This window comes from Oncorhynchus keta, chromosome 14 (assembly GCF_023373465.1).
Source record: "Oncorhynchus keta strain PuntledgeMale-10-30-2019 chromosome 14, Oket_V2, whole genome shotgun sequence".
NCBI classification, from domain to species: domain Eukaryota; kingdom Metazoa; phylum Chordata; class Actinopteri; order Salmoniformes; family Salmonidae; genus Oncorhynchus; species Oncorhynchus keta.
Window position 1 is genome coordinate 51,080,475 of NC_068434.1, and position 27,919 is coordinate 51,108,393.

Genomic DNA, 27,919 nt, shown 5'->3' on the forward strand with positions numbered 1-27,919 from the left:
GGGTAGAGTTATTAAAGCTACTAACAGAGAGTAGCAGCAGCGTAAAAGAGAGGGGGGGCAATGCAAGTAGTGGGTAGCCATTTGATTAGATGTTCAGTAGTCTTATGGCTTGGGGGTAGAAGCTGTTTAGAAGCCTCTTGGACCTAGACTTGGCGCTCCCGTACCGCTTGCTGTGCGGTAGCAGAGAGAACAGTCTATGACTAGGGTGGCTGGAGTCTTTTATCATTTTTAGGGCCTTCCTCTGACACCGCCTGGTATAGAGGTCCTGAATGGCAGGAAGTTTGGCCCCAGTGGTCTACTGGGCTGTACGCATTACCCTCTTCAAAGAACTTGAAGCTCTCAACCTGCTCCACTACAGCCCCGTCGATGAGAATGGAGGCATGCTCGGTCCTCCTTTTCCTGTAGTCCACAATCATCTCCTAAGTCTTGATCACGTTGAGGGAGAGGTTGTTGTCCTGGCACCACACGGCCAGGTGTCGGACCTCCTCCCTATATGCTGTCGTTGTTGGTGATCAGGCCTACCACTGTTGTGTCATCTGCAAACTTAATGATGGTGTTGGAGTCGTGCCTGGCCGTGCAGTCATGAGTGAACAGGGAGTACAGGAGGGGACTGAGCACCCACCCCTGAGGAACCCCTGTGTTAAGGATCAGCGTGGCAGATGTGTTGTTACTTACCCTTACCACCTGGGGGTGGCCCATCAGGAAGTCCAGGATCCAGTTGCAGAGGGAGGTGTTTAGTCCCAGGGTCCTTAGCTTAGTGATGAGCTTTGAGAGCACTATGGTGTTGAACGCTGAGCTGTAGTCAAAGAATAGCATTCTCACATAGGTGTTCCTTTTGTCCAGGTGTGAAAGGGCAGTGTGGAGTGCAATAAAGATTGCATCATCTGTGGATCTGTTGGTGCGGTATGCAAATTGGAGTGGTTCTAGGGTTTCTGGGATAATGGTGTTGATGTGAGCCATGACTAGCTTTTAAAAGCACTTCATGGCTACAGACATGAGTGCTATGGGTCAGTGGTCATTTAGGCAGGTTACCTTAGTGTTCTTGGGCACAAGGACTATGGTGGTCTGCTTGAAACATGTTGATATTACAAACAGGGAGAGGTTGAAAATGTCAGTGAAGACACTTGACAGTTGGTCAGCGCATGCTTTTAGTACACGTCCTGGTAATCCGTCTGGCCTTGCAGCATTGTGAATGTTGACCTGTTTTAAAGGTCTTACTCCATTGGCTGCGGAGAGCGTGATCACACAGTCGTCCGGAACATGTTTCAGTGTGACCTTCCCCGAAGCGAGCATAGAAGTTATTTAGGTCATCTGGTAGAGTCGTGTCACTGGGAAGCTCTAGGCTGTGCTTCCCTTTGTTGTCTGTTATAGTTTGCAAGCCCTGCCACATCCGACAAGCGCCAGAGCCGGTGTAGTTTGATTCGATCTTAGTCCTGTATTGACGCTTTGCCTGTTTGATGGTTCGTCGGAGGTTATAGCGAATTTTCTTATAAGCTTCGGGGTTAGAGTCCCATTCCTTGAAAACATTTTTATATATATTTATATATATTTATATATTTACAACTTTTTTCACATACATTTTATTTTTATTTTCCATCAACTCATCTTCAAAACACTCTCCTGCAACCCGCCTCACCAATTTATATTTATAAAAAAGTATTATTTACCTCAAATCTGTAATCCTCCAAGAAGCTAGCCAGAAACTCCAAGAAGCAAGCCAGAAACTAGCCAGAAACTAGCCAGGAGCTAGCCAGAAGATAGCCCAGAAGCTAATCCAGAAGCTAATCAGAAGCTAGTTCAGAAGTTAGTTAGCTTCTTTACTGGCAAATTGTTAGTATTCAGCTAACCACGGTTTGTGGTCATCAGCTAACCTTTAGCTCGAAAATCTATCGGCAGTTTTGTACGGCGCAGCGCGGCTCGGAACGGAACATACCGGACCAATTTTTCTCTCCATGTCCCTGGATTTCAACTGCTCTCTGGACATTCATACCCGGATCTCACAGCTGCTATCCGTGTGACTATCGGCTATCGGCTTTCATCGATTCCGGAGCAAACATCAATTATTCCGGAGCTAGCCAGCTCCGTCAATCACTCCTGAGTTCCATCAATCACTCCTGGGCTGCAGTCACTTATCCGGACCCGTTTTACTGCCTAATCGGAGCCCCACCGGCCCTTCACAACTGGACTGCCGTCGTTATCTACCCGAAGGAGATCCGGCTGGCTCCTCCGTCGCGACGTTACCTGAACGCCCATCTGCGGCCTGCTAACCGTTAGCTGTCTTACCGGCTGCTATCTGAATAGACAATCGGACAATTTATTTATTTTTATTATTATTATGTTTTCTTCTTGGGCCTCTATAACTATATCTATTGTTTTTATTTTTGTTGTTGTTGTGTGATTTGGATTAATCCCCTCTACCACACGGAACTCCACTAATCTACTGACGGAACGCAAGAAGTGGCTAACAACAGACCTCCATCCTATGCTAGCTTGCTACCGATGGCCTGGCTAGCTGTCTAAATCGCCGTGACCCCCAACCAACCTCTCCACTCACTGGACCCTTTTGATCACTCTTGTCCATTGCTGTTCTGGTTAGTGTTTATTGGCTTATTTCACTGTAGAGCCTCTAAGTCCTGCTCACTATACCTTATCCAACCTATTAGTTCCACCACCCACACATGCAATGACATCTCCTGGTTTCAATGATGTTTCCAGAGACAATATCTCTCTCTTCATCACTCAATACCTAGGTTTACCTCCACTGTATTCACATCCTACCATACCTTTGTCTGTACATTATAACTTGATGCTATTTTATCGCCCCCAGAAACCTCCTTTTACTCTCTGTTCCAGACGTTCTAGACGACCAATTCTTATTGCTTTTAGCCGCACCCTCATTCTACTCCTCCTATGTTCCTCTGGCAATGTAGAGGTGAATCCAGGCCCTGCAGTGCCTAGCTCCACTCCTATTCCCCAGGCGCTCTCTTTTGACGACTTCTGTAACCGTAATAGCCTTGGTTTCATGCATGTTAACATTAGAAGCCTCCTCCCTATGTTTGTTCTATTCACTGCTTTAGCACACTCTGCCAACCCGGATGTTCTAGCTGTGTCTGAATCCTGGCTTAGGAAGACCACCAAAAATTCAGAAATTTTAATTCCAAACTACAACATTTTCAGACAAGATAGAACTGCCAAAGGGGGCGGTGTTGCAATCTACTGCAAAGATAGCCTGCAGAGTTCTGTCCTACTATCCAGGTCTGTACCCAAACAATTTGAACTTCTACTTTTAAAAATCCACCTCTAAAAACAAGTCTCTCACTTGCTCCGCCTGCTATAGACCACCCTCTGCCCCCAGCTGTGCTCTGGACACCATATGTGAACTGATTGCCCCCCATCTATCTTCAGAGCTCGTGCTGCTAGGCGACCTAAACTGGAACATGCTTAACACCCCAGCCATCCTACAATCTAAACTTGATGCCCTCAATCTCACACAAATTATCAATGAACCTACCAGGTACCTCCCCAAAGCCTTAAACACGGGCACCCTCATAGATATCATTCTCACCAACTTCCCCTCTAAATACACCTCTGCTGTCTTCAACCAAGATCTCAGCGATCACTGCCTCATTGCCTGCATCCGTAATGGGTCAGCGGTCAAACGACCTCCACTCATCACTGTAAAACGCTCCCTGAAACACTTCAGCGAGCAGGCCTTTCTAATCGACCTGGCCGGGGTATCCTGGAAGGATATTGATCTCATCCAGTCAGTAGAGGATGCCTGGATATTTTTTTTAAATGCCTTCCTAACCATCTTAAATAAACATGCCCCATTCAAGAAATTTAGAACCAGGAACAGATATAGCCCTTGGTTCTCCCCAGACCTGACTGCCCTTAACCAACACAAAAACATCCTATGGCGTTCTGCATTAGCATCGAACAGCCCCCGTGATATGCAGCTGTTCAGGGAAGCTAGAAACCATTATACACAGGCAGTTAGAAAAGCCAAGGCTAGCTTTTTCAAACAGAAATTTGCTTCCTCCAACACAAACTCAAAAAGGTTCTGGGACAGCTGCCCACTGCACTGAAGATAGGAAACACTGTCACCACTGATAAATCCACCATAATTGAGAATTTCAATAATCATTTTTCTACGGCTGGCCATGCTTTCCACCTGGCTACTCCTACCCCGGTCAACAGCACTGCACCCCCAACAGCAACTCGCCCAAGCCTTCCCCATTTCTCCTTCTCCCAAATCCTTTCAGCTGATGTTCTGAAAGAGCTGCAAAATCTGGACCCCTACAAATCAGCCGGGCTAGACAATCTGGACCCTTTCTTTCTAAAAATTATCTGCCGAAATTGTTGCCACCAATATTACTAGCCTGTTCAACCTCTCTTTCGTGTCGTCTGAGATTCCCAAAGATTGGAAAGCAGCTGCGGTCATCCCCCTCTTCAAAGGGGGACACACTCTTGACCCAAACTGCTACAGACCTATATCTATCATACCATGCCTTTCTAAGGTCTTCGAAAGCCAAGTCAACAAACAGATTACCGACCATTTCGAATCTCACCATACCTTCTCTGCTATGCAATCTGGTTTCAGAGCTGGTCATGGGTGCACCTCAGCCACGCTCAAGGTCCTAAACGATATCTTAACCGCCACCGATAAGAAACATTACTGTGCAGCCGTATTCATTGATCTGGCCAAGGCTTTCGACTCTATCAATCACCACATCCTCATCGGCAGACTCGACAGCCTTGGTTTCTCAAATGATTGCCTCGCCTGGTTCACCAACTACTTCTCTGATAGAGTTCAGTGTGTCAAATCGGAGGGTCTGCTGTCCGGACCTCTGGCAGTCTCTATGGGGGTGCCACAGGGTTCAATTCTTGGACCGACTCTGTTCTCTGTATACATCAATGAGGTCGCTCTTGCTGCTGGTGAGTCTCTGATCCACCTCTACGCAGACGACACCATTCTGTATACTTCCGGCCCTTCTTTGGACACTGTGTTAACCTCTTGCTCCTACCTGGCACGCAGGCGTCCCATCTAGACATCTGGTAATGCAAATGCGCTACGCTAAATGCTAATAGTACTAGTTAAAACTCAAACGTTCATTAAAATACACATGCAGGGTATTGAATTAAAGCTACACTTGTTGTGAATCCAGGCAACAAGTTTTTAAAATGCTTTTCGGCGAAAGCATGAGAAGCTATTATCTGATAGCATGTAACACCCCAAAAGACCCGCAGGGGACGTAAACAAAATAATTAGTATAGTCGTCGCTACACAAACCGCACAAATAAAATATAAAACATTCATTACCTTTGACCATCTTCTTTTTTGGCACTCCTAGATGTCCCATAATCACTATTGGGTCTTTTTTTTCGATATATAGCCTAGATATCGATCTATGAAGACTGTGTGATAAACGAAAAAAAATAGCGTCTTGTAACGTCATTTTTTCAGTTTTTGATTTGTTAAAAAAGTTTGAAATATCCAATAAATGCCGTTCCACTTCATGATTGTGTCCCACTTGTTGTTGATTCTTCACAAAAAAATACAGTTTTATATCTTTATGTTTGAAGCCTGAAATGTGGCAAAAGGTCGCAAAGTTCAAGGGGGCCGAATATTTTCGCAAGGCACTGTATCTCCCTCACTAGCTTTAAGCACCAACTGTCAGAGCAGCTCACAAATTACTGCACCTGTACATAGCCCACCTATAATTTAGCCCAAACAACTACCTCTTTCCAACTGTATTTTATTTATTTATTTATTTTGCTCCTTTGCACCCCATTATTTTTATTTCTATTTTGCACATTCTTCCATTGCAAAACTACCATTCCAGTGTTTTACTTGCTATATTGTATTTACTTTGCCACCATGGCCTTTTTTTGCCTTTACCTCCCTTCTCACCTCATTTGCTCACATTATTTATAGACTTGTTTATACTGTATTATTGACTGTATGTTTGTTTTACTCCATGTGTAACTCTGTGTCGTTGTATCTGTCGAACTGCTTTGCTTTATCTTGGCCAGGTCGCAATTGTAAATGAAAACTTGTTCTCAACTTGCCTACCTGGTTAAATAAAGGTAAATAAATAAATAAAACCAATAATAGGCTACTGTTTGTGTTTCCTTGGCTGTTATTGCTTGCTTGGTGTATGCATGTTCTATGAATCAATTTAGCCTACCTTGTATTATTTATAATAATGTTTTATGTTAGATGTGCTCCCACAATCTAATTGTTATTTGCCCAATGATTTATTATTTCTTAAAGGTATTTTCATATGTTTTTAGCTTTTATCATGGAGATAGAACAGTGTTGGAAAGAAGGGGCAGGGGGATTCAAAGGGCAGTGAGCCGGATTCGAACCCTTGCCAACTGCGGCATATGTGTGCCGACGCTGGCATATACTCTGGCTATAACCGCTAGACCACACAGGTGCTGAGACCACCAGTAATTTATTTAGCCTTGAACATATAATAAAACAATTTATTTAAAAAATAAAATATTTTCCATAACAAAACATAAATCTTCCCCCTACACATATGACAGTTTATTATCATGTATTATAATCCAGACAAGCAAGCTTTAGCCTGCATGTTGCCTAAATAGTCTACTTTAACTGGGCCTGCAATCTAAGACAGGGTTTCCCAAACTTGGTCCTGTGACAAGTTCTAAATATTTCTTCCAACAGTCTAATCCTCCTGCTGCAGGATTATTTTCCTCCTGTGACGAAACGGGTGAAATTAAGATCTGACATCTGTAATATGAAATATGTATTTACTACTATGTTGACAGAGCTGACCACACCATGGTTACGTCCATAATGGGACCCTATTCCCTACATAGTGCTCTGCTTTTGACCGGGACCCACCAAGGTTATTATGGTAAACGAAAACTGAAAATAAAATAAAAACAGAAATCTGAAAAACTAATTTAGTAAACTGAAATAAAATCTTTTTTAAAAAACATTTGAAAACTATACTTGAGACTATCTTTGACTGCAAAACTAACTAAAATGTAAAAAAAACTTCGCCGAACTTGAGAGGGATTTTATTGTTTAAAAATGCCATCATTGCAGAGTTAAAGCAAAAAGTATTTTTAAAAATGTGCAGTTTTTTGGGGCCAAAAATCGAATGGAGTTTAAGCTTTTTTTATAACGTGGTTTTGGAGCTTCTGAATCTGGCGGGTAAATGCTGCCAGAAGATGGCAATGTTTCAAATAGACGTAGCTAACCGGGAAGATATCAGAGAGCATGAGCGTGACCCATAGGTGTGAACAATGGCGGCAGCAAACCCAACACCAGTAGTGGTTGGTCGCAAAAGGCTAAAGCCCATATGGGACTATTTTGAGTACATTGCTGGAAAGGACAAAAGCAAATGTATTGAGGTATCAGAAGATGGCAGCTTGTGTGGAACAGAGATATTTGGGAAAAATCCAACCAACCTCAAAGTTAATTTGAACAGCACCCACAAAGAATTTCAGGAGAAAGACTAGCTATTATTTTATTTTCGGAATTCGGTCAGGATTCGACTCCTGGTATCATATGAACACACATAAGACATTGAAAATGTGTAGAATTGCAGGAAATTTGCTTTAAAACTGCTACATTTTCTCTTTGCTCGATGGCAAAAGGTGTAGAGTTGCAGAAATGTTTCTTTAAAACTGCAAATTTTCTTCTGCCAACAAGAAGGGTGTGAACAGTTTGGGGTCGCATGGGTTGCAAGGTGGGGATTTGCTACTACGCCCAGGGTTGCCAGGTAAGATTCATTTGTAGCCCAATGACTAATCAAGGCCTGCCTACAGGCCTAATCAAGGCTTGAAAACTAGCCTTAAATGTTTTTTTGCAGCGAGAGGAGTTGCCACATTTAACTTCTTAACCTAAGAAGTAAAATTCGGATTTCCATCAAAATAATAATTATTGTGAGCTAATGTGACTAATAAAGGAATTTGAATATGCCTCAAGAGAAAAGATCATTTGCCCTTATTAAACTTGAAAAAACAAACAAATTTTAGGCTCTTTCTGGCAATTGTGCCATTATGCGCCAGATGTTATGAATACAAACGGTTATAAATGGTCTATTTGGGAGATTGACTTGTCATTTTCAATAGGCATAGGCTAGGCCTACTGACTAAAATCTGGGTTTATGATTGTAAATCAACTTTGCCATGGTTTGGTTAGCTAGATGCAGGTAGCCTATAGCCCTTGATAGGCCTACATGTAATTTCAGATAGCCTACACAGTAGCCTAGTTAATATCTCATATTAATGATTCTGCAGCTTGTTTAGGTCAAATTGTCAGATGAATATATTTAACATGAATAGCGAGGCTATTTCGTGGTAAGATGTGCTTGTGTTGCCCAATAGCCTGCTGGAATAGGCTACTGAGGATGGGATCGTCTATTTTTTTATTTTTTTTAACCTGTAGCCTAATCTGACTGACGGTTACCTTCAATCTAATGCATTCTAACAGCTGATCTGCAATTGCGATAGAACTGTGACCATGATCACAATTGATAACTTCCTATTTCATTAAATAAACATGCCCATTAATAATTGCATAATAACACAAGGCTATGACAACAATAAACTTAAGTTAAAGGCTATTTTTTTAAATCAGTTTGCCAGCTCCAGGTAAGCAACACAAGTGACAAATTGATTTGCAATGACTCCAGTGATATCATCATTTCAACGTATTTATTATATAAAATGGTAGAAATGAATAGGCTAATTGATGGCCAACAGATGCAACTGTATCATTGTCCACATTTAATGTCAGTTTCATTGTGGACGTTTCCCCATAACAGAAGCACGCAAGGGAGTAACATAACTTCCACTTACTTCAAATTTCCACTCTGCAGCTTGACCAAGAACTGAGCATATGTAAAAACCCTTTGCTTGATATGGTTTGTCATAAGCAAAGTCCACATTAGAATGCAGATTTCAATGTAGATGTATCTAACATGCTGACCACACCACTCGCATTACGTGTGCGAGGGTTGCAAAGTAAATGTACACATACATGTTATTCAATCATTGCATCCAAACGGCTCTTGCGCGTCAACGAGCGTCTGCGCATATAGGCGCTGAAAATAGAACTTGGTTCAATTTGTGATGCTTGGGGGGGTGATGCTTGGCGCCCTCCCCAAGCATCCCAACTCCTCATTGATTTCTATGAGCATATACCTACGTGGGGGTGTATGCACCTTAAAGTTGGTTGCCATCCACTATGTAAGGTCGAAAGAAGAAGAAGCCTGATGGAGGAGAGATTACTAGAAACTAACTCGGTTTACCCCTTTATATGTGGATTAATTGTCTAAGTAGAGGAAATTGTACATTTCAGGTAAAATAACAGCCCAATGTTCATATCCCAGGACAAATTAGCTAGCAAGAGCAAGATATCTAGCTAAATTGCCATGAATGTTTAATACTTTTCCACCTGTCCCCAAATTAATATAGTTGGTTTAAAGTTTGTTTTGATATTTCAACCTACATTTCCTGATCACGGATGGACAAAATCAACATGGGTGCGATGGCACACACTGATGGCACACGCCCTGTCTAGTCAGCACGTAATGCTCTCTAGAGCGCCTAAAGTCGTTTTCCTGTGCTTTGTCACCGTTACTTCTTGATGCGCATCAGTTCTAGCGCGTTAACATGTTTTATGTCTCCATTGTGACATTCTAAAGTGGTAAAAAGTTGTCATGACGTGCGCGCGTGCTGCTCTGTCTCCTCACTCACGGCAGCGTAGCTACACTCACGGCAGCGTAGCCTAGTGGTTAGAGCGTTGGACTAGTAACCGGAAGGTTGCGAGTTCAAACCCCCGAGCTGACAAGGTACAAATCTGTCGTTCTGCCCCTGAACAGGCAGTTAAACCCACTGTTCCCAGGCCGTCATTGAAAATAAGAATATGTTCTTAACTGACTTGCCTGGTTAAATAAAGGTAAACATTTTTTTTAATGATTCAGCTGCCTGCTGCAGCGCTCAGTCTCAACACACCCTCCGGACCTCCCCCTCCCCACCACTCACTCAGAAATAAGCGGCAGCAGGTCACAGTGAAATATATATTTTAAAGAAATTGCCATGGCGGCCGCGGTGCAATTTAGAAGTAGCCCAAAATCCTGCAACCCAATACATTTTCACCAATTTGGCAAAAAAATAATAAAAACACAGACATGGCAACCCTGACTGACTATGCTGATAAATAACAATATTCATCCAGAACTTTGTGTGACCTGACCATCTTGAATAGTATTTGAGTACATCTGCTATAGGCCTACACCACAAATATATTCTCTAGCCTCCCATGCATACTGTAAGTCTACTTTATGTCCCTAACACTGAAACGAAATTTTATAAAAACTAATATAAATATAAATATTTTTATCAAACTAAAACTGAATAAAAACTAGTAAATCAAGTCTGAAAAGTAATTGAAACTACACTGAATTTAAAATAATAATCTAAAAACGAATAGAAAATTACAAAACTATAAACCTTGGGGTCCACCCTACATAGTGCACTTCTTTTGATCAGAGCCCTATGTACCATTCGGGACGCAACACATCTCAGGGCCCATTAACAAGCGTCTCTGTCCCCACTGCTTGAATGGTGTAGCAGCGATTACATAGAGGAAACCAAGTCTAGATTTAACCTTAGCCTGCAGCTTGGATATGTGTTGAGAGAAGGACAGTGTACCGTCTAGCCATACTCCCAAGTAATTGTATGAGGTGACTAAACCCTCAGAGGTAGTAATCACACCGGTGGGGAGAGGGGCATTCTTCTTGCCGAACCACGCAACCTTTGTTTAGGAGGTGTTCAGAACAAGGTTAAAGGCGGAACAATCTTGTTGGGATTATGGTTAATTGTTTAGCTAGCTAGCTACATGCCTAAACAAAAGAGTCCACTATGCAAGTAACCATTTTGCTGTACCTTTTACACCTCCTGTATCCTGTGCATGTAACAAATAAACATAGATTTTATTTGATATAGTGAGTGTTTACCAGAGATGGTAATGTGAAGAACAACATGACCTGCACCAAAGTCAAATTAGGATATAACAAGTTCTAAAATTCTCCAGGAGAATGCCCTGCTTTTAATTCATCACACTCACAACTGTAAGCTACTTTCTGTAATTAGCTCACCATTAACTTGTTAATAATGATCTTGTTGTGAGTTTATTTTCCTGTAATAATGAATACAAATTAAATAAAGTTAGGAAGTTGTCAGTTATGATATGGTCATTTGAACTGACTAGCCAGCTAATTTAATGTTAGCTAGCAAACTAACAAGGTAGAAACTAACGAAAACATTGTTTAATAAGTTGCTTTTAGTTGCCTGGTTTGCTAGCTTGTTTGTTATTTTGGACCACCAGGCTGCTGATGCCATGCAGCCTGTCGTTTTTGTGTTTATACTTTTTCATAAAAGTTTTTTTTTTTTTCATAAAAGTTTGACATCAGACAACAATAGAATGTTCATTATGTCACTGTGACAACTGTACACAGACATGTTGATAGACATAGTTTAAACCAGCCTTTAGTCTTGAAGTCATGTAATGTAAGTCTTTGGTTGTTTAGTACACTACCGTACTCACATGTGAATCCTTAAAGCAATGGGTATAAGGCTTAAGAGGGTGTGAACGATGCTGAATGGGTGTAGACAAAGAAGAGCTCTCCAGGAGGTTTACCAAAACATTCAAGGGCTATTTTTCAAGTTTATCAACTTGATGATGATTTGATGTTCAGCTTTTCAACTGACCAAAGAATGCAGGAAAGCAATTATTGATGTTTAACTTACTGCAGTGGGCTAAATCAGGGTCACACAGAGTGTTTCTTGGTAGTCTTAAACAAATCTACTTTGAAACCAAAGTATACACCTCACACAAATGGTTGTGGGCTTAAAAAAAAGATACCTGTACTGTGTCAGATATAGTTGAAATGTGTTAAATTTAGAGTTTGCATCCCAATATTACCCTTTATATACATCACAGAGCTATAACAAAACACAATTGACATAGAAACACCGGATATATATATATATATATATATATATATATATATATATATATATATATATATTGTTGATTAATTATGAAAAATATTAATAACATTCCACCCATGGAGCCACTAGAGGGCGATTTGATCAGTTGACTGCAGGAAAGCGGTGCATCTGAAATGGGAAGAATTCTAGCCATCTGATGTTTCGATTTCTGTAGGGGAGAGGGGAGGAGCCTACAGCAGCTCATCTGTAGTACAGGTCCTTGAGAGTCTGTGGGGGGCTTACCCAGACATATGCTCCCAATTAGTTGGCCTTCTTTATGTAAATGCTTTATAAATTATCCCCTATGCTTAGGGATTAGGCGCTCATAAGGAGAGTTTGCATATCAATAAACAGACAGGTTGTGCATGGAGAATGGATCACAGACAGACATGGGAAGAGAAGGGGGAGGGTTATGGGGATGGGCCCAGGGTGGGGTGGGGTGGAGGAGACATGGAATGTAGGGTGGTCTGTTTTAGGGAGCTCTAGCTAAGTTTACATTTTTTAAATTTGTATACAGTTTCCCACAAATAAGGCAACATATTTGATTTTGGATTCCTAGGGGGGCTCTATGAAATTTGAGTAATCAGGGTGACAGACATTGACATATTCAATACCGCCTTGCACAATCCTGCCTGCATCTAGCTGATCTAGGGTGTAACCATTAGTCCAACAGTTGCAAATGAGAGTTTCTATTGAAGAATTCAGGCATGTTTTTCCCAGTTTCGTTCTGTTTGCTTCCATTTAAGAAAAGTTTTTAAACAGATTTGGCAGAATGAATACACCCCTGATCACACACAAATACAGTTCACAGCAGCCAGATTGTTGAATAATTCCTTCTCACATCTACGCGCTCTCCTCCTCTTACCTTTTCCCTTCGTGGTGGACACATCAGCTGTCTGTGACCAGGCTAAAAAAACTTTCCAAGCAAAACTTTCAAAAGCTAATCGTGACACACAGCCTACATCGTTGTCACCATATTAGCTAAAGTCAAGTTAACATAGCTACTAGAACTAATACATTAGTAAACCTGCGACAATCATGCAGTGCAATGTACAGTTAGTTACCTAGCAGTTTAGATTTACACCAATGGGCCCCGGTGGCAATATTAATAAAACCAAAAGCTTACCTTGAATTTCAGTGTTGAATAGCCATAGCCAGCCAGGTAACATACACTACATGACCAAAAGTATGTGGACACCTGCTCGCCGAACATCTCATTCCAAAATCATGGGCATTAATATGGAGTTGGTTCCCCCCTTTGCTGCTATAACAGCCTCCACTCTTCTGCGAAGGATTCCACTAGATTATGGAACATTGCTGCGGGGACTTGCTTCCATTCAGCCAGAAGAGCATTAGTGAGGTCGGGCACTGATGTTGGGCAATTATAGGCCTTGCTTGCAGTCTGCGTTCTAATCCATCCCAAAGGTGTTCGATCGGGTTGAGGTCAGGGTCTGTGCAGGCCAGTCAAGTTTTTCCAAACCGATCTCGACAAACCATTTCTGTATGGACCTCGCTTTGTGCACGGGGCATTGTCATGCTGAAACAGGAAAGGGCCTTCCGCAAACGATTGCCACAAAGTTGGAAACACAGAATTGTCTAGAATGTCATTGTATGCTGTAACATTAAGATTTCCCTTCACTGGAACTAAGGGGCCCTAGCCTGAGCCATAAAAACAGCCCCAGACCATTATTCCTCCTCCACCAAACTTTACAGTTCGCACTATGCATTAGAGGGCAGATTCGTCAGTTGGACTGCCAGATGGTGAAGCGTGATTCATCAATTCAGAAAATGCTTTTCCACTGCTCCAGAGTCCAATGGCGGCAAGCTTTACACCTCTCCGTATGGTGATCTTAGGCTTGCGTGCGGCTGCTCAACCATGGAAACTCATTTCATGAAGCTCCTGATGAACAATACTTGTGCTGACATTGCTTCCAGAGGCAGTTTTAGACTCGGTAGTGAGTGTTGTCTTGGCTGTGTGCTTAGGGCCGTTGTCCTGTTGGAAGGTGAACCTTCACCCCAGTCTGAGGTCCTGAGCACCCTGGAGCAGGTTTTCATCAAGGTTTTCATCTCTGTACGTTGCTCCGTTCATCTTTCCCTCGATCCTGACTAGTCTCCCAGTCCCTGCTGCTGAAAAACATCCCCACAGCATGCCAGGTTTTCTCCAGACGTGATGCTTGGCATTCAGGCTTCATCAGACCAGAGAATCTTGTTTCTCATGGTCTGAGAGTCCTTTAGGTGCCTTTTGGCAAATTCCAAGTGGGCTGTCATGTGCCTTACCGAGGAGTGGCTTCCATCTGGCCACTCTAACATGAAGATCTGATTGGTGAGTGTGGCTGAGTGTGGCAGAGATGGTTGTCCTTCTGGAAGGTTCTCCCATCTCCACAAAGGAACTTTTGAGCTCTGTCAGAGTGACCATTGGATCCTTCCACCTCCTTGACCAAGGCCCTTCTCCCCTGATTGCTCAGTTTGGCCGTGCAGCCAGCTCTAGGAAGAGTCTTGTTGGTTCCAAACTTCTTCCATTTTAGAATGATGGAGGCCACTGTGTTTTTGGGGACCTTCAATGCTGCAGACATTTTTTTGGTACTCTTCCCCAGATTTGTGCCTCAACAATTCCTCAACAATTCCTTCGACCTCGTGGCTTGGTTTTTGCTCTGACAAAAACCATCAACTGTGGGACCTTATATAGACAGGTGTGTGCCTTTCCAAATAATGTCCAGTAAATTGAATTTACCACAGATGGACTCCAATCAAGTTGTAGAAACATCTCAAGGATGATCAATGGCTACAAGCTCAATTTCGAATCTCACAGCAAAGGGTCTGAAGGTATTTATAAAAACCTGTTTTCGTTTTGTCATTATGGGGTTTTATGGGGAAACATGTATTTAATTTTGAATAAGGCTGTAACTTAACAAAATTTGGAAAAAGTGAAGGGGCCTGAATACTTTCCGAATGCACTGTACCTCTGTACACACTTGATCAGTCTCTCGTTCACAATTTGACAAGCACTTGATAATGCCTCGAATTTCTCAGTGGTAAATATATCATTCACAGGTGATAGGCTAATATTGTCACCCATCAGACTAGTCTTGATTTAATCTTGGCTTTACATATACTAAGTAAGAGAATGCCAAGAGTGTGCAAAGCTGTCATGAAGTTAAAGGGTAGCTACTTTGAAGAATGTCAAATCTAAAATATAGATTTAGATTTAGATTTGATTAGCACTTTTATGGTTACTACAAGATGCCATATGTGTTATTTCATAGTTTTGATGTTTTCACTGTTATTCTACAATGTAGAATATATATATTTTTTAAGTAAAAAAAGTACAACCCTGGAATGAGTAGGTAGGTCCAAGCTTTTGACTGGTCCTGTATGTATGAAATTTAGATTGGACTATTATCATGCATAGGGAAGCGCACAATTGGCCCAGCATCATCCAGGTAAACGTCATTGTAAATAAGAATGTGTTCTTTAGCTGACTTGCCTAGTTAAATAAAGGTTCAATTTAAAAAGGTAAAATAAATAATGGGGAAAAACAGGGGGGATACATATCTGAATGGAGGTGTCACGACATCTACCGAAGGTAACTCCTCTCTCTCCCTGTTCGGGGGACGCTCGGTGGTCGGCGTCGCCGGTTTACTTGCCACCACCGATCCCTTTTTACTTTTCTGTTTGTTTTTGTCTGTGATTCTTTTTCACACCTGGTTTCATTTGCGTTAATTTATGTGTGTATAAGGGTAACCTGTTGCCTGCCTTAGTTTGTGCCGGATTAGATTGTGCTCGATTGTATTTACAGTTTGTTGTTTTCACGGTTACGCACGTGTATTTGAGTGTCGGAACTGTGTTTGTTCCTCCGTGCGTTTGCACGAGTTCTCAGTATCGAGAGCGTAGTTTGTATTTTCGACTGAGCCATTTTTGTGTTGGTGGACTGTCTGATTAAAATACGCTTCTCAGACATCCCTGCTCTCCTGCGCCTGACTCCTACACCGCTCACCTAGACGCACGTTATAACAGAAGGACACTATTCCCATGGTTAATTTTGCATGCCATTTTTTATTTTATTTATTTCACCTTTATTTAACCAGGTAGGCTAGTTGAGAACAAGTTCTCATTTGCAACTGCGACCTGGCCAAGATAAGGCATAGCAGTGTGAACAGACAACACAGAGTTACACATGGAGTAAACAATTAGCAAGTCAATAACACAGTAGAAAAAATGGGCAGTCTATATACAATGTGTGCAAAAGGCATGAGGAGGTAGGCGAATAATACAATTTTGCAGATTAACACTGGAGTGATAAATGATCAGATGGTCATGTACAGGTAGAGATATTGGTGTGCAAAAGAGCAGAAAAGTAAATAAATAAAAACAGTATAAAAACAGTATGGGAATGAGGTAGGTGAAAATGGGTGAGCTATTTACCTATAGACTATGTACAGCTGCAGCGATCGGTTAGCTGCTCGGATAGCTGATGTTTGAAGTTGGTGAGGAGATAAAAGTCTCCAACTTCAGCGATTTTTGCAATTCGTTCCAGTCACAGGCAGCAGAGTACTGGAACGAAAGGCGGCCAAATGAGGTGTTGGCTTTAGGGATGATCAGTGAGATACACCTGCTGGAGCGCGTGCTACGGATGGGTGTTGCCATCGTGACCAGTGAACTGAGATAAGGCGGAGCTTTACCTAGCATGGACTTGTAGATGACCTGGAGCCAGTGGGTCTGGCGACGAATATGTAGTGAGGGCCAGCCGACTAGAGCATACAAGTCGCAGTGGTGGGTGGTATAAGGTGCTTTAGTGACAAAACGGATGGCACTGTGATAGACTGCATCCAGTTTGCTGAGTAGAGTGTTGGAAGCCATTTTGTAGATGACATCGCCGAAGTCGAGGATCGGTAGGATAGTCAGTTTTACTAGGGTAAGCTTGGCAGCGTGAGTGAAGGAGGCTTTGTTGCGGAATAGAAAGCCGACTCTTGATTTGATTTTTGATTGGAGATGTTTGATGTGAGTCTGGAAGGAGAGTTTGCAGTCTAGCCAGACACCTAGGTACTTATAGATGTCCACATATTCAAGGTCGGAACCATCCAGGGTGGTGATGCTAGTCAGGCATGCGGGTGCAGGCAGCGATCGGTTGAAAAGCATGCATTTGGTTTTACTCGCGTTTAAGAGCAGTTGGAGGCCACGGAAGGAGTGCTGTATGGCATTGAAGCTCGTTTGGAGGTTTGATAGCACAGTGTCCAATGACGGGCCGAAATTATATAGAATGGTGTCGTCTGCGTAGAGGTGGATCAGGGAATCGCCCGCAGCAAGAGCAACATCATTGATATATACAGAGAAAAGAGTCGGCCCGAGAATTGAACCCTGTGGCACCCCCATAGAGACTGCCAGAGGACCGGACAGCATGCCCTCCGATTTGACACACTGAACTCTGTCTGCAAAGTAATTGGTGAACCAGGCAAGGCAGTCATCCGAAAAACCGAGGCTGTTGAGTCTGCCGATAAGAATATGGTGATTGACAGAGTCGAAAGCCTTGGCGAGGTCGATGAAGACGGCTGCACAGTACTGTCTTTTATCGATGGCGGTTATGATATCATTTAGTACCTTGAGTGTGGCTGAGGTGCACCCGTGACCGGCTCGGAAGCCAGATTGCACAGCGGAGAAGGTACGGTGGGATTCGAGATGGTCATTACCTGTTTGTTGACTTGGCTTTCGAAGACCTTAGATAGGCAGGGCAGGATGGATATAGGTCTATAGCAGTTTGGGTCCAGGGTGTCTCCCCCTTTGAAGAGGGGGATGACTGCGGCAGCTTTCCAATCCTTGGGGATCTCAGACGATATGAAAGAGAGGTTGAACAGGCTGGTAATAGGGGTTGCGACAATGGCGGCAGATAGTTTCAGAAATAGCGGGTCCAGATTGTCAAGCCCAGCTGATTTGTACGGGTCCAGGTTTTGCAGCTCTTTCAGAACATCTGCTATCTGGATTTGGGTAAAGGAGAACCTGGAGAGGCTTGGGTGAGGAACTACGGGGGGGCGGAGCTGTTGGCCGAGGTTGGAGTAGCCAGGCGGAAGGCATGGCCAGCCGTTGAGAAGTGCTTATTGAAGTTTTCGATAATCATGGATTTATCGGTGGAGACCGTGTTTCCTAGCCTCAGTGCAGTGGGCAGCTGGGAGGAGGTGCTCTTGTTCTCCATGGACTTCACAGTGTCCCAGAACTTTGCATGCCATCTTGTTGTAAAGAGAGGCAATGTGCTTAATATTAGGAAGGTTTAGAAATAAATATAGTAGGCCTAGCCTATAGTAAGCTGATGGGATCCTCCTCTTTTTCATAGAGGTCATCACTCTGTTTTCTCACACAATTGCATTGCATTGTTTGATTCGATTTTCTATTACATTTGTATTGATGTCTGAGTGGTAAGAGAGACAATAGAGTGCTGAGTACCAGGCAGTTAGCACGTTTGGTAAGCTACTAATCAGCAGCATCAGAGCTTGGAGAAGTCAAATTACTGTGCTATTTGACTTGTGACTGCCAGTGTGGCGGTAATATGGTCACCATAACAGCCCTAAATGAGATCTTCACTGACTTTGTTGTTTGAAGGTTTTCAGGTTGTCATTCACTCATAAAGCTTGCAAACACTTGTCACATCTGGTTATTTCCTTGGCGATATGATGTGCTTCCCTAATGGCACCCTATTCCCTATATTGTGCACTACTTTTGACCAAAGCCCTATGGACCCTAGTCAAAAGTAATGTATTAAATATAGGGGTTTAAATAGGGTATAGGGGTTTAAATAGGGTTTGGGGCGGCAGGTAGCCTAGTGGTTAGAGCATTGAGCCAGTAACCGAAAGGGGTTGCTAAATAAAATCCCCGAGCTGACATGGCTCTGCAACCTGAACAAGGCAGTTAACCCACTGTTCCTAGGCCATCTTTGTAAATAACTGACTTGCCTAGTTAAATAAAGGTTAAATAAAACAAATATTTAAAATCAATAAATAGGGTGCCATTTGGGACGAACCATGGTGGTGTAATCCACATTTCATACATAGATGCTCAGGCAGGCTTTAAACATGAGGTAATTTTCACAATGGTTATGCTGTGATTAACTATCCGGTAAAAGTGTTTCCATTGTATTCTAAATGAGACTTGTGTTTTGAGTCATGTCATAGCTGAAAGCCAGGCTTCAAGCGAGCGATGCCATATTGTATCTGTGTGTTTCCGTTGCTGAAACAAGGTATTCGCTATAACCAAAGGATGGTTTTATCTGCCTACAAATCACACAAGACAGCACGAGGGGGGGAAGCTTTCGTATGTGTTCATCTGTGTGACTGACGCGTGCTCAGAACCTCTGTTTCTGTCACTCAGTGAAGAGCCTGCAGATCATAGGTACATGTCATACACTTCAATGTGTTCAGGTAATGTGGAGTAGCAATCCCTCGCACCCTTCTCTCATCACCCTAGCTGGGGTTTGGATTTTCTCTTCCCGTCTTTGTGGAGAGATGATGAGAACTTAACTTAAAAGCAAGAACTTGAATGGAGAACTTTGAAACAAGACGACCAAAGCGCAGTACGACATCACCTATTGCTCGTTCCCCGCACCCCTAACTTCCACCCCCTTGGAGATTCTCTCAGAGCTACAGTGTAGAGATGGCAGACAGGTGGTATAAAGCCGCACCTCAGTACTGGAGAAGAGGAGCTGCTTCATTCAGCCCCGTTTCTCTTAGTCACCCTTCAATCCTGGGCTGTGTAGTAACTGGCCCCCCTATTCCCTATTTGGTGCACTATTTTATAGAGGGAATAGGGTGCCATTTGGGACAGGGGGGGTCCAACGCCAGTTAACAGGGGGGTCCAACGCTACAGAGCACGCTATAGAAATGCATTATGTAGAACAAACCCGATTTGTCTACCATGTAATAGAATACGGGGATCGAGTCAGGTTCATGCATTTCATTTCCACCTGCACCGTTCTGAACATTTCACCTCTCTGTGTAGGCTACAGAAGCCAGTAAGGGACAAAGAATCACTCGACCACCATTGTGTCTTACTGCCGCTACTAAAACGCTCGCTCTTTTGAAACAAAACTCTCCATTTAAAAGGGTTGGTTAAATGTTTGTACCATATGACAATCAATGTCTTTCCAAAAATAATTTTGATCTTGTTTGGAATATTTTATGGAAATTAGTGCCTTTTAAGTACCTGGGATAATTAACAGTAATTTATACAGGTAGTGTCTTTCCACCTATTAACGTCTCTAAAGACTTACTGATAAAGTAGCTGACAATTGATCACTTCCACACAAGTCTGACATATTTGACGTTCTTGTCCGTGAGTTACAATTTTCAAATGTGCTCCCAAGTGCTGTTCTTCTTGCGACTTTGGCATAGATTTTTTTTGAAATTCAAAAAAATGTGAATGGTTTCAACAGTGAGGTTAGAAACATCAAGGTCCTCAAGCTTTCCATGTTTGTTTCTGACAGCTTAGGGAATCTTCTGCATCTAGGAGCTCTTCAAAAATAGGACTGGTGAGGAAGAAATTGTGGATTCCGAAGCAGGCTGATACTGTTGTAGCCTGGTCCCCCCCCCCAAGATAGCAAATGAATACGTCATAAGCCATGGCAAAAACATTTTGAATTCCAGTAAAATTAGCTGAGAAACTGCTAAATGTTCTTTCAGCATCATGGCAAAATGTGTAGAATAGTCACAAAGGCTCTCCGCACTGCCAAAGCTGACTCTTTCTCCTCTGTTCTCATCCTCCTAGATCTATCTGCTGCCTTCAACACCGTGAATCATCAAATTCTCCTCTCCACCCTCTCAGGGCAAGGTGTCACAGGCTCTGCACACTCTTGGATTGCATCCTACCTGGCAGACCACTCCTACCAGGTGACATGGAGAGGTTCTGTGTGTGCACCACGTACTCTCACTACTGGTGTCCCCCAGGACTCGGTTCTAGGCCTTCTCTTCTTCTCTCTATAAGTCATTTGGCTTCGTCATATCCTCACATGGTCTCTCCTATCATTGCTATGCGAATGACACTCAACTACTTTTCTCCTTCCCCTTCTGACACCCAGGTGGTGACACGCATCTCTGCATCCCCGGCAGATATCTCAACTTGTATGTCGGCCCACCACCTCAAGCTTAACCTTGACAAGACAGAGCTGCACTTCCTCCTGGGGAAGGCCTGCCCGTTCAATCACCGTTGACTTCTCCATAGTGTCGCCCTCCCAGAGTGCAAAGAACCTTGGCGTGACCCTGGACAACACCCTGTTCTCTGCAAACATAAGACCAGTGACTCGCTCCTGCAGTTTCACGCTCTACAATATCCGTAGAGTACGACCCTTCCTCACACAGGAAGCGGCGCAGGTCCTAATCCAGGCACTTGTCCTTTCCCATCTGGACTACTGCAACTCGCTGTTGGCTGGGCTTCCCGCTTGTGCCATCAAACACCTGAAACTTATCCAGAACGCTGCAGCCCGCCTGGTTTTCCACCTTCCCAAGTTCTCTCATGTCACCTCGCTCCTCCGCACACTCCACTGGCTTCCAGTGGAAGCTTACATCCACTACAACACCATGTCTATGGAGTAGCAAGAGGAACTGCCCCTCCCTACCTTCAGTCTATGCTCAAACCCTAAGCCCCAACCGGAGCACTCCATTCTGCTACCTCTGGTCTCTTGGCCTTCCCACCCCTACGGGAGGGCAACTCCTGCTCAGCCCAGTGCAAGCTCTTCTCTATCCTGGCACCCCAATGGTGGAACCAGCTCCCCCTAGCTGGAACCAGCCCCCCCCCCAGCTCTGACTCTATTGATACTGTAGCTACTTTGAGGAACAATGTACCTTCTATGCCTGTGATATGTGGTTGTCCCACCTAGCTATCTTAAGATGGATGCTCTAACTGTAAGTTGATCTGGATAAGAACGTCTGCTAAATGACTAAAATGTAAATGTAAAATGATTAACTATCAAACTGCACATTTTTCTCTCGGACCCATGGAAATATGTGTTGGATTGTAGGGAATTAGCTTTAAAAGAGCAACATTTTCTCTCAGCCTTATAGCAAAATGTGTGGAAATGTCACCACTCTCACATTAATAGACAGAGCTATGGATGGACTAACCATCCAAGGTATAGAAATAGAGCTTTAACCATAGAGATCCTATTTTAATTCCTAATTCTATGTTTTGAGGCTATACCGTGTTGGTTTTCTTTTACATTGTTTACAAACTGGAGTAAAACCAGCTTATACTTTGGTTTCTGATGGGGTACAGCAGATGTACAAACTCATGAGACATTTATAAGTTATATTCTTCAATAATTCATTGATATATACCATTAATTTATCAATCCAAAAATGAATGTAGCAACCAATGATTCTAGCTTGAAGGTGAATACTGTCCTGTTTTTCTGTCTGTTACCTACAGCCAGCGCTTGGGAAGACCAAGTCTAAAGGGTTGACATGTCTTGGACCTGATTTTGTGTACGGAACTGTTGCGACCATCCAGGACGGAGGAGTCTCAGAAGGTAGGGGGTGTGCAGTGGCCATCCTGCATCATTCAATTGGGTGTTAATCTACACATTGGGGGTGACAAAATAATTTCTATTACTATGAATCCTCCTTTGCATCCCTTGTGGTCCATTATTTTCTTTAACCCCAGCCTTAGTATTGATAGGTGTGTGGAACCCCTCCACAGCCCTCAATAAAAAATTTAAAAAACTCCACAGCACATGGTAAAAACAATCTTGGATATTATTCAGGCACACACACGCTGGCTGCACTGGAGAGGGCTGGATTGTGACGGCCATAGCAGTGTCATATGGCCAACTATTTCATTACTTAGGGAATAGGGTGCCATTTGGGATACAACCCACGTGTCCCGAGTACCGTCAGCCCTGATGTCACAGTGTGTTTGGATGAGAAAGCGTCCCCTCAGGCAGCCGGCCCTCCCTGTCACTCTTACTCTTTTCACCAGCTAAACTGTGCATGTCCTCCTCCTCGTCCTTCTCTAGCTGGAGAATGATAATGATGCTCTTCCGTCAGAGGACAGACGCCGGGGAATGTCAAACTCTCTCCTGAACCCCCACCAAACCAACCCTTGAACCCCCCTCCAGGCCCTCGCCACTCACACCCAGTGGAAACGTCTCGACTGTCAATCGTGAGCCGCTCTAAGTGTTTAAACACTCAACTCTCTCAAATACCCCCTTAGATCTGTCACTACCCACTAGACAGAGAGCGCTCTTTTAAAAATGGCATAAAAAAAGTGTGAATTTCAATAATTGTGACAAGGATAACAAAGGCTCACTGTCAGCGACGGTGGTAACGACACCTGGGGAACACACCTCCATATTGTCACCGAGACAGATGACTGAGAGAGGGAGTCAAGCGCCATATGGAGATGTCACCGTCTCGCAACTAATCAAAACCCCTCTGATGAAAATTGGTGTTGCAATGAGCTGCTTCACAAAGAACAGCCTTGTTCCAACTCTTTACACAGCTATAAATATTTCAGGAAATACATTATCTACTGTACGTGAGCGATTGATCTATCTTTGCATAGTTGTAGCTGTGTAGACACTGCCCAGCTGGCACATTTGGTTCCTTTAAAGTTGTGTGAACATATGTTTTTGGATTTCCATTGGTTGTGGGATCGAAGCCAACGTTCTGAGAAAATAAGTGAAAATATCACCTGTTCTGGGAGTGTTTATTTTTAAGTTGCAGGGAGGTTCTGAGAAAGTTTTACTGTGAGGTTTTAAATAAGTCTTTTAATTTCACTGCTTGCTTATTTTGGGTCAACTTTTTGGAACTCCATGCACAGATAGGACACATGAAAATTGATTTCCTTAGGCATTAATCATGCAAACATGTATTTTTTTATTGTGACACAGCATCAGTGAGAACCTATGATGATCTGTTCTCTATCCATGGAATTAGTCCCCTGTGACACCAGTATCCATACATACCAGCTCCTGCTAGCATGTCATGTTTATTTTACGCACACAAAGCTGTTAATTTTAGTATATTCAAACAGCCCATTTCAAAAGAAACAAGCACTCATTAAGATCAGGTGTGGCCAATTGTATGTATGGCCAACATCCCTGAACACACTTAACAAGATAGAGGATAGAGAGTTTTGTCTTAACGTTCGCAAAACAATTTGAGAACATGACTTTAAATATAACCATGACGAAACCTGTAAGAAACGTTATGCTGAAGTACTGAAATTCCCAAAGAAGAATGTTGTTTCTTAATGCTCTCTAAACTATTTGAGAACATTCCCAATGTCAAAACAGTTGGAGAACATTAACAAAATGTAAATGTAACCATGTTTGAACTTTTAGGAAACTTTGTTAAAGTTATGAAATAAGAAGCAAAACATTTTTTTGTGAAGTTCCTTGAATCTGCTGAGAATGTTCCAAAGCCGAGCAACTATCCTGCACTATTCCCAGAAATTTGTGGGAAGGTTTTACGCAAAATAACCATAGGATCACTACACTCTCACCAAGCTCCAATAAATATATGGTTCTCAGAACGTTATGTGCTAGCTGGGCATGCTTTGTACCTGTAAAATAGTTCAATTTGATTTCCATTTCAAAGACATCCGTAGGGAATTTGTCTTGGATGAGTTGATAAGGGTGTGTGTGTTAAGTTACGGCCTTATTCTAAATGTCATATCAGTTTTTATTTTTAATAAATTTGCTAACATTTCTAAAAACCTGTTTTTGCTTTGTCATTATGGGGTATCGTGTGTAGATTAATGAGATGAAATGATTATATATTTTTTTAGAATAAGGCCAACGTAACAAAATGTGGAAAAAGTCAAGGGGTCTGAATACTTTCTGAATGCACTGTACTGTGTATTTCCAAACTATGAGGTTTTATCATTTATTATCATAATGCCCTTTTAGTGTAAGTGCTGTTCGAAAAGCCTGCCTGACATTTCAGCCTGTTTTAGTGGGATGGACTTTGTAGTATAAATTGGTTAATAGACCAGAACTCTAAACGTCTCTGCCAATAATTTTCCTTTTTACCCTCACAACTCAGACCACTCCCACACAGTCCTAGCAAAATTCTTGCATGAGAAATCAACTTGTGTATTTTTTACCATTTTAATTAAGAATCACCGTAAGATACGTAATTGTTACCCAGAAACTATTTGATATTGAGATAAAAAAAATGGCTGCATTAAGATCTTTTAATAACAAATTTGACATTTGTCTTCAGGGGGGAAGTAACTGTTGAAGTATATATGGGGAAAATATTGGGGGTGAATCTTTCTTATTTGGTTTTGTCAACTTGATTATATACAGAAAGAAAAACAGAAGTAAACAAATAAATACAAATAATAACAATATATTAGATAAAAATAAATAGTAATTGCGTGTTAGAGGAGACACTGTGAATACAGGCCCTGAACTCACTCTCTGCCGTTGTGTTATGCCCTACTCTCCCAGCCTTGTCCAGCTGGCACACACACTCCCTACCCACCAGTGGCAGTAGAGGCCACTCCAGGAGGCCTGGGAAGGACTTTGTGGCTCTGAACCGCGAGGGGGTGAAGTCTGGCCTGGTGACTGCCAAGGAGCATTATCAGTACCGCGCCACCCACGACAGGAGACAAGCCTCCCTTGCCAGAAGGGGCTTCCGTGTCCCTGTGCCCCCTCGCATCCCCCCTGACACTACCTTTGGCATCTCGACACAGTGAGTGTCCCACTTTATTTGATCTGATGTGGGGTTGTGTTAAAAATGACACCCGATTCCCTATCTAGTGCACTAGATAGGTAATAGCAATCATGTAATTTCAGACTCAACTTCTCTCATACTGGAACAGGGCATCACAACATGAATGGAAGGAAACTAGGGCTACAATACTGTGGATGGCCAATTTGCTAACATGTTCTATCCATTTTCATTGAGATATAGCAGTAAATCTTCTCTACACTGTTTTCATTTTGACAAAAGGTGAATTTGCCATTGCACTCCTTAATGTGAGCTGGATAGCCAGCCGACGCCTCCACTTAGCTAACAAATCAATTTGTAGCTATTATGCACAACGGCACAACTTGTATAGAATGTGCACGCTGTGCTCTGTAGCGTACAGATATCTCTCCACCAAAGCTTTATACGTGTCTGTCTCCTCTCAAGGGAACAAATGTTTGAATTCACAGCAGCAGTGGATATGTTATTAATAGATCTCAAGCAAGAGATCCCATTGAAATAATGAAATCACAACCAGAGCAACATGAATAGGTGCCAGCATTTATTTAGCTTAATTCCCTAGATGAGGATCTGCTCTGTGTGTTCATAAGGAAAAATCCGAACACACATAGATACGAGTAATTGATAAATGGCTAATCCAGTAGTTTTCAACTGCAATGTTGTGTCTTTGGCATCATTAAAAGTGAAGACTGTTATTTTATCAAATCAATTTTCTGTAATTATTATTACGTGATTAAACTAATCATGTAACTGTAATTAATTAGGAAGTCGGGGCACCAAGGAAAATCTTCAGATTACAAAGTTATAATTTTCTTAATATAACTCTTCAGATATTTAAATATCTGGTAAATTTGTCTTCTTATTAATGAATTATCCCTTACCTCACGTCAGTCTCATTCCAAACGTTAGTAAATTGTTGGTTATCTGCATGAACCCAGCCTTTGCTATGAATCATTGTCTTAATCAATTATTTACTAACCAACTAATCACAGAAATACACAAACAAACAAACAGCAGATCTGTTACAAACAAATGATAGGGAAGATTCCCTAGTGGGCTAAGCCCATATGATGGCTTGGTGGACAAAGGGAAGTGGGTGTGGAATGAGCGAGAGCGGGAAGGACAAAAGGGATCACTACACACAGTTGACAACTATATTAATTGAAATGCTAATCCTTTGCACATGAACGCTCACTCATTCTGGAATAATTGCAATCAATATACACTGCTCGAAAAAATAACAGGAACACTAAAATAACACATCCTAGATCTGAATGAATGAAATATTCTTATTAAATACTTTTCTTTACATAGTTGAATGTGCTGACAACAAAATCACACAAAAATGATCAATGGAAATCAAATTAAATCAACCCATGGAGGTCTGGATTTGGAGTCACACTCAAAATTAATGTGGAAAACCACACTACAGGCTGATCCAACTTTGATGTAATATCCTTAAAACAAGTCAAAATGAGGCTCAGTAGTGTGTGTGGCCTCCACGTGCCTGTATGACCTCCCTACAACGCATGGGCATGCTCCTGATGAGGTGGCTGATGGAGGGATCTCCTCCCAGACCTGGACTAAAGCATCCGCCAACTCCTGGACAGTCTGTGGTGCAACGTGGCGTTGGTGGATGGAGTGAGACATGATGTCCCAGATGTGGGGCGGCAGGGTAGCCTAGTGGTTAGAGCGTTGGTCTAGTAACCGGAAGGTTGCAAGTTCAAACCCCTGAGCTGTCGTTCTGACCCTGAACAAGGCAGTTAAACCCACTGTTCCTATGCTGTCATTGAAAATAAGAATTTGTTCTCAACTGGTTAAATAAAAGGTAAAATTAAAAATAAAAAAATGTGCTCAATTGGATTCAGGTCTGGGGAATGGGCGGGCCAGTGCCGTGTGCCGTGTGCCGTTCCAATGCCGCCCATTCCAGTGGCCCGCCCAGTGCCAATGCCTTCCTCTTGCAAGAACTGCTGACACACTCCATCCACATTGTCTTGCATTAGGAGGAACCCAGGAAGAACTTGCACCAGCATATGGTCTCACAGGGGGTCTGAGGATCTCATCTCGGTACCTAATGTCAGTCAGGCTACCTCTGGCGAGCACATGGAGGGCTGTGTGGCCCCCGCCCCCCAAAGAAATGCCACCCCACACCATGACTGACCCACCGCCAAACCGGTCATGCTGGAGGA

The 27,919-nt window shown here is 42.7% G+C and overlaps 2 protein-coding genes across 3 annotated transcripts in view; one reads left to right on the plus strand and one right to left on the minus strand.

The window, feature by feature from the left end:
• The window catches only part of cfap77 (cilia and flagella associated protein 77), a 77,005-nt gene that overhangs the window by 28,897 nt on the left and 20,189 nt on the right, over nucleotides 1–27,919 (plus strand). For both annotated transcript variants that reach the window (XM_035786380.2, XM_035786381.2), the window contains exons 3-4: nucleotides 22,441–22,540; nucleotides 25,469–25,712. In XM_035786380.2, the coding sequence (XP_035642273.1) occupies nucleotides 22,441–22,540; nucleotides 25,469–25,712 (344 nt within the window). The remainder of the gene's footprint in view (nucleotides 1–22,440; nucleotides 22,541–25,468; nucleotides 25,713–27,919) is intronic.
• Nucleotides 1–27,919, minus strand: part of LOC127907379 (uncharacterized) — a 149,714-nt gene that overhangs the window by 16,595 nt on the left and 105,200 nt on the right. The window lies entirely within an intron of this gene.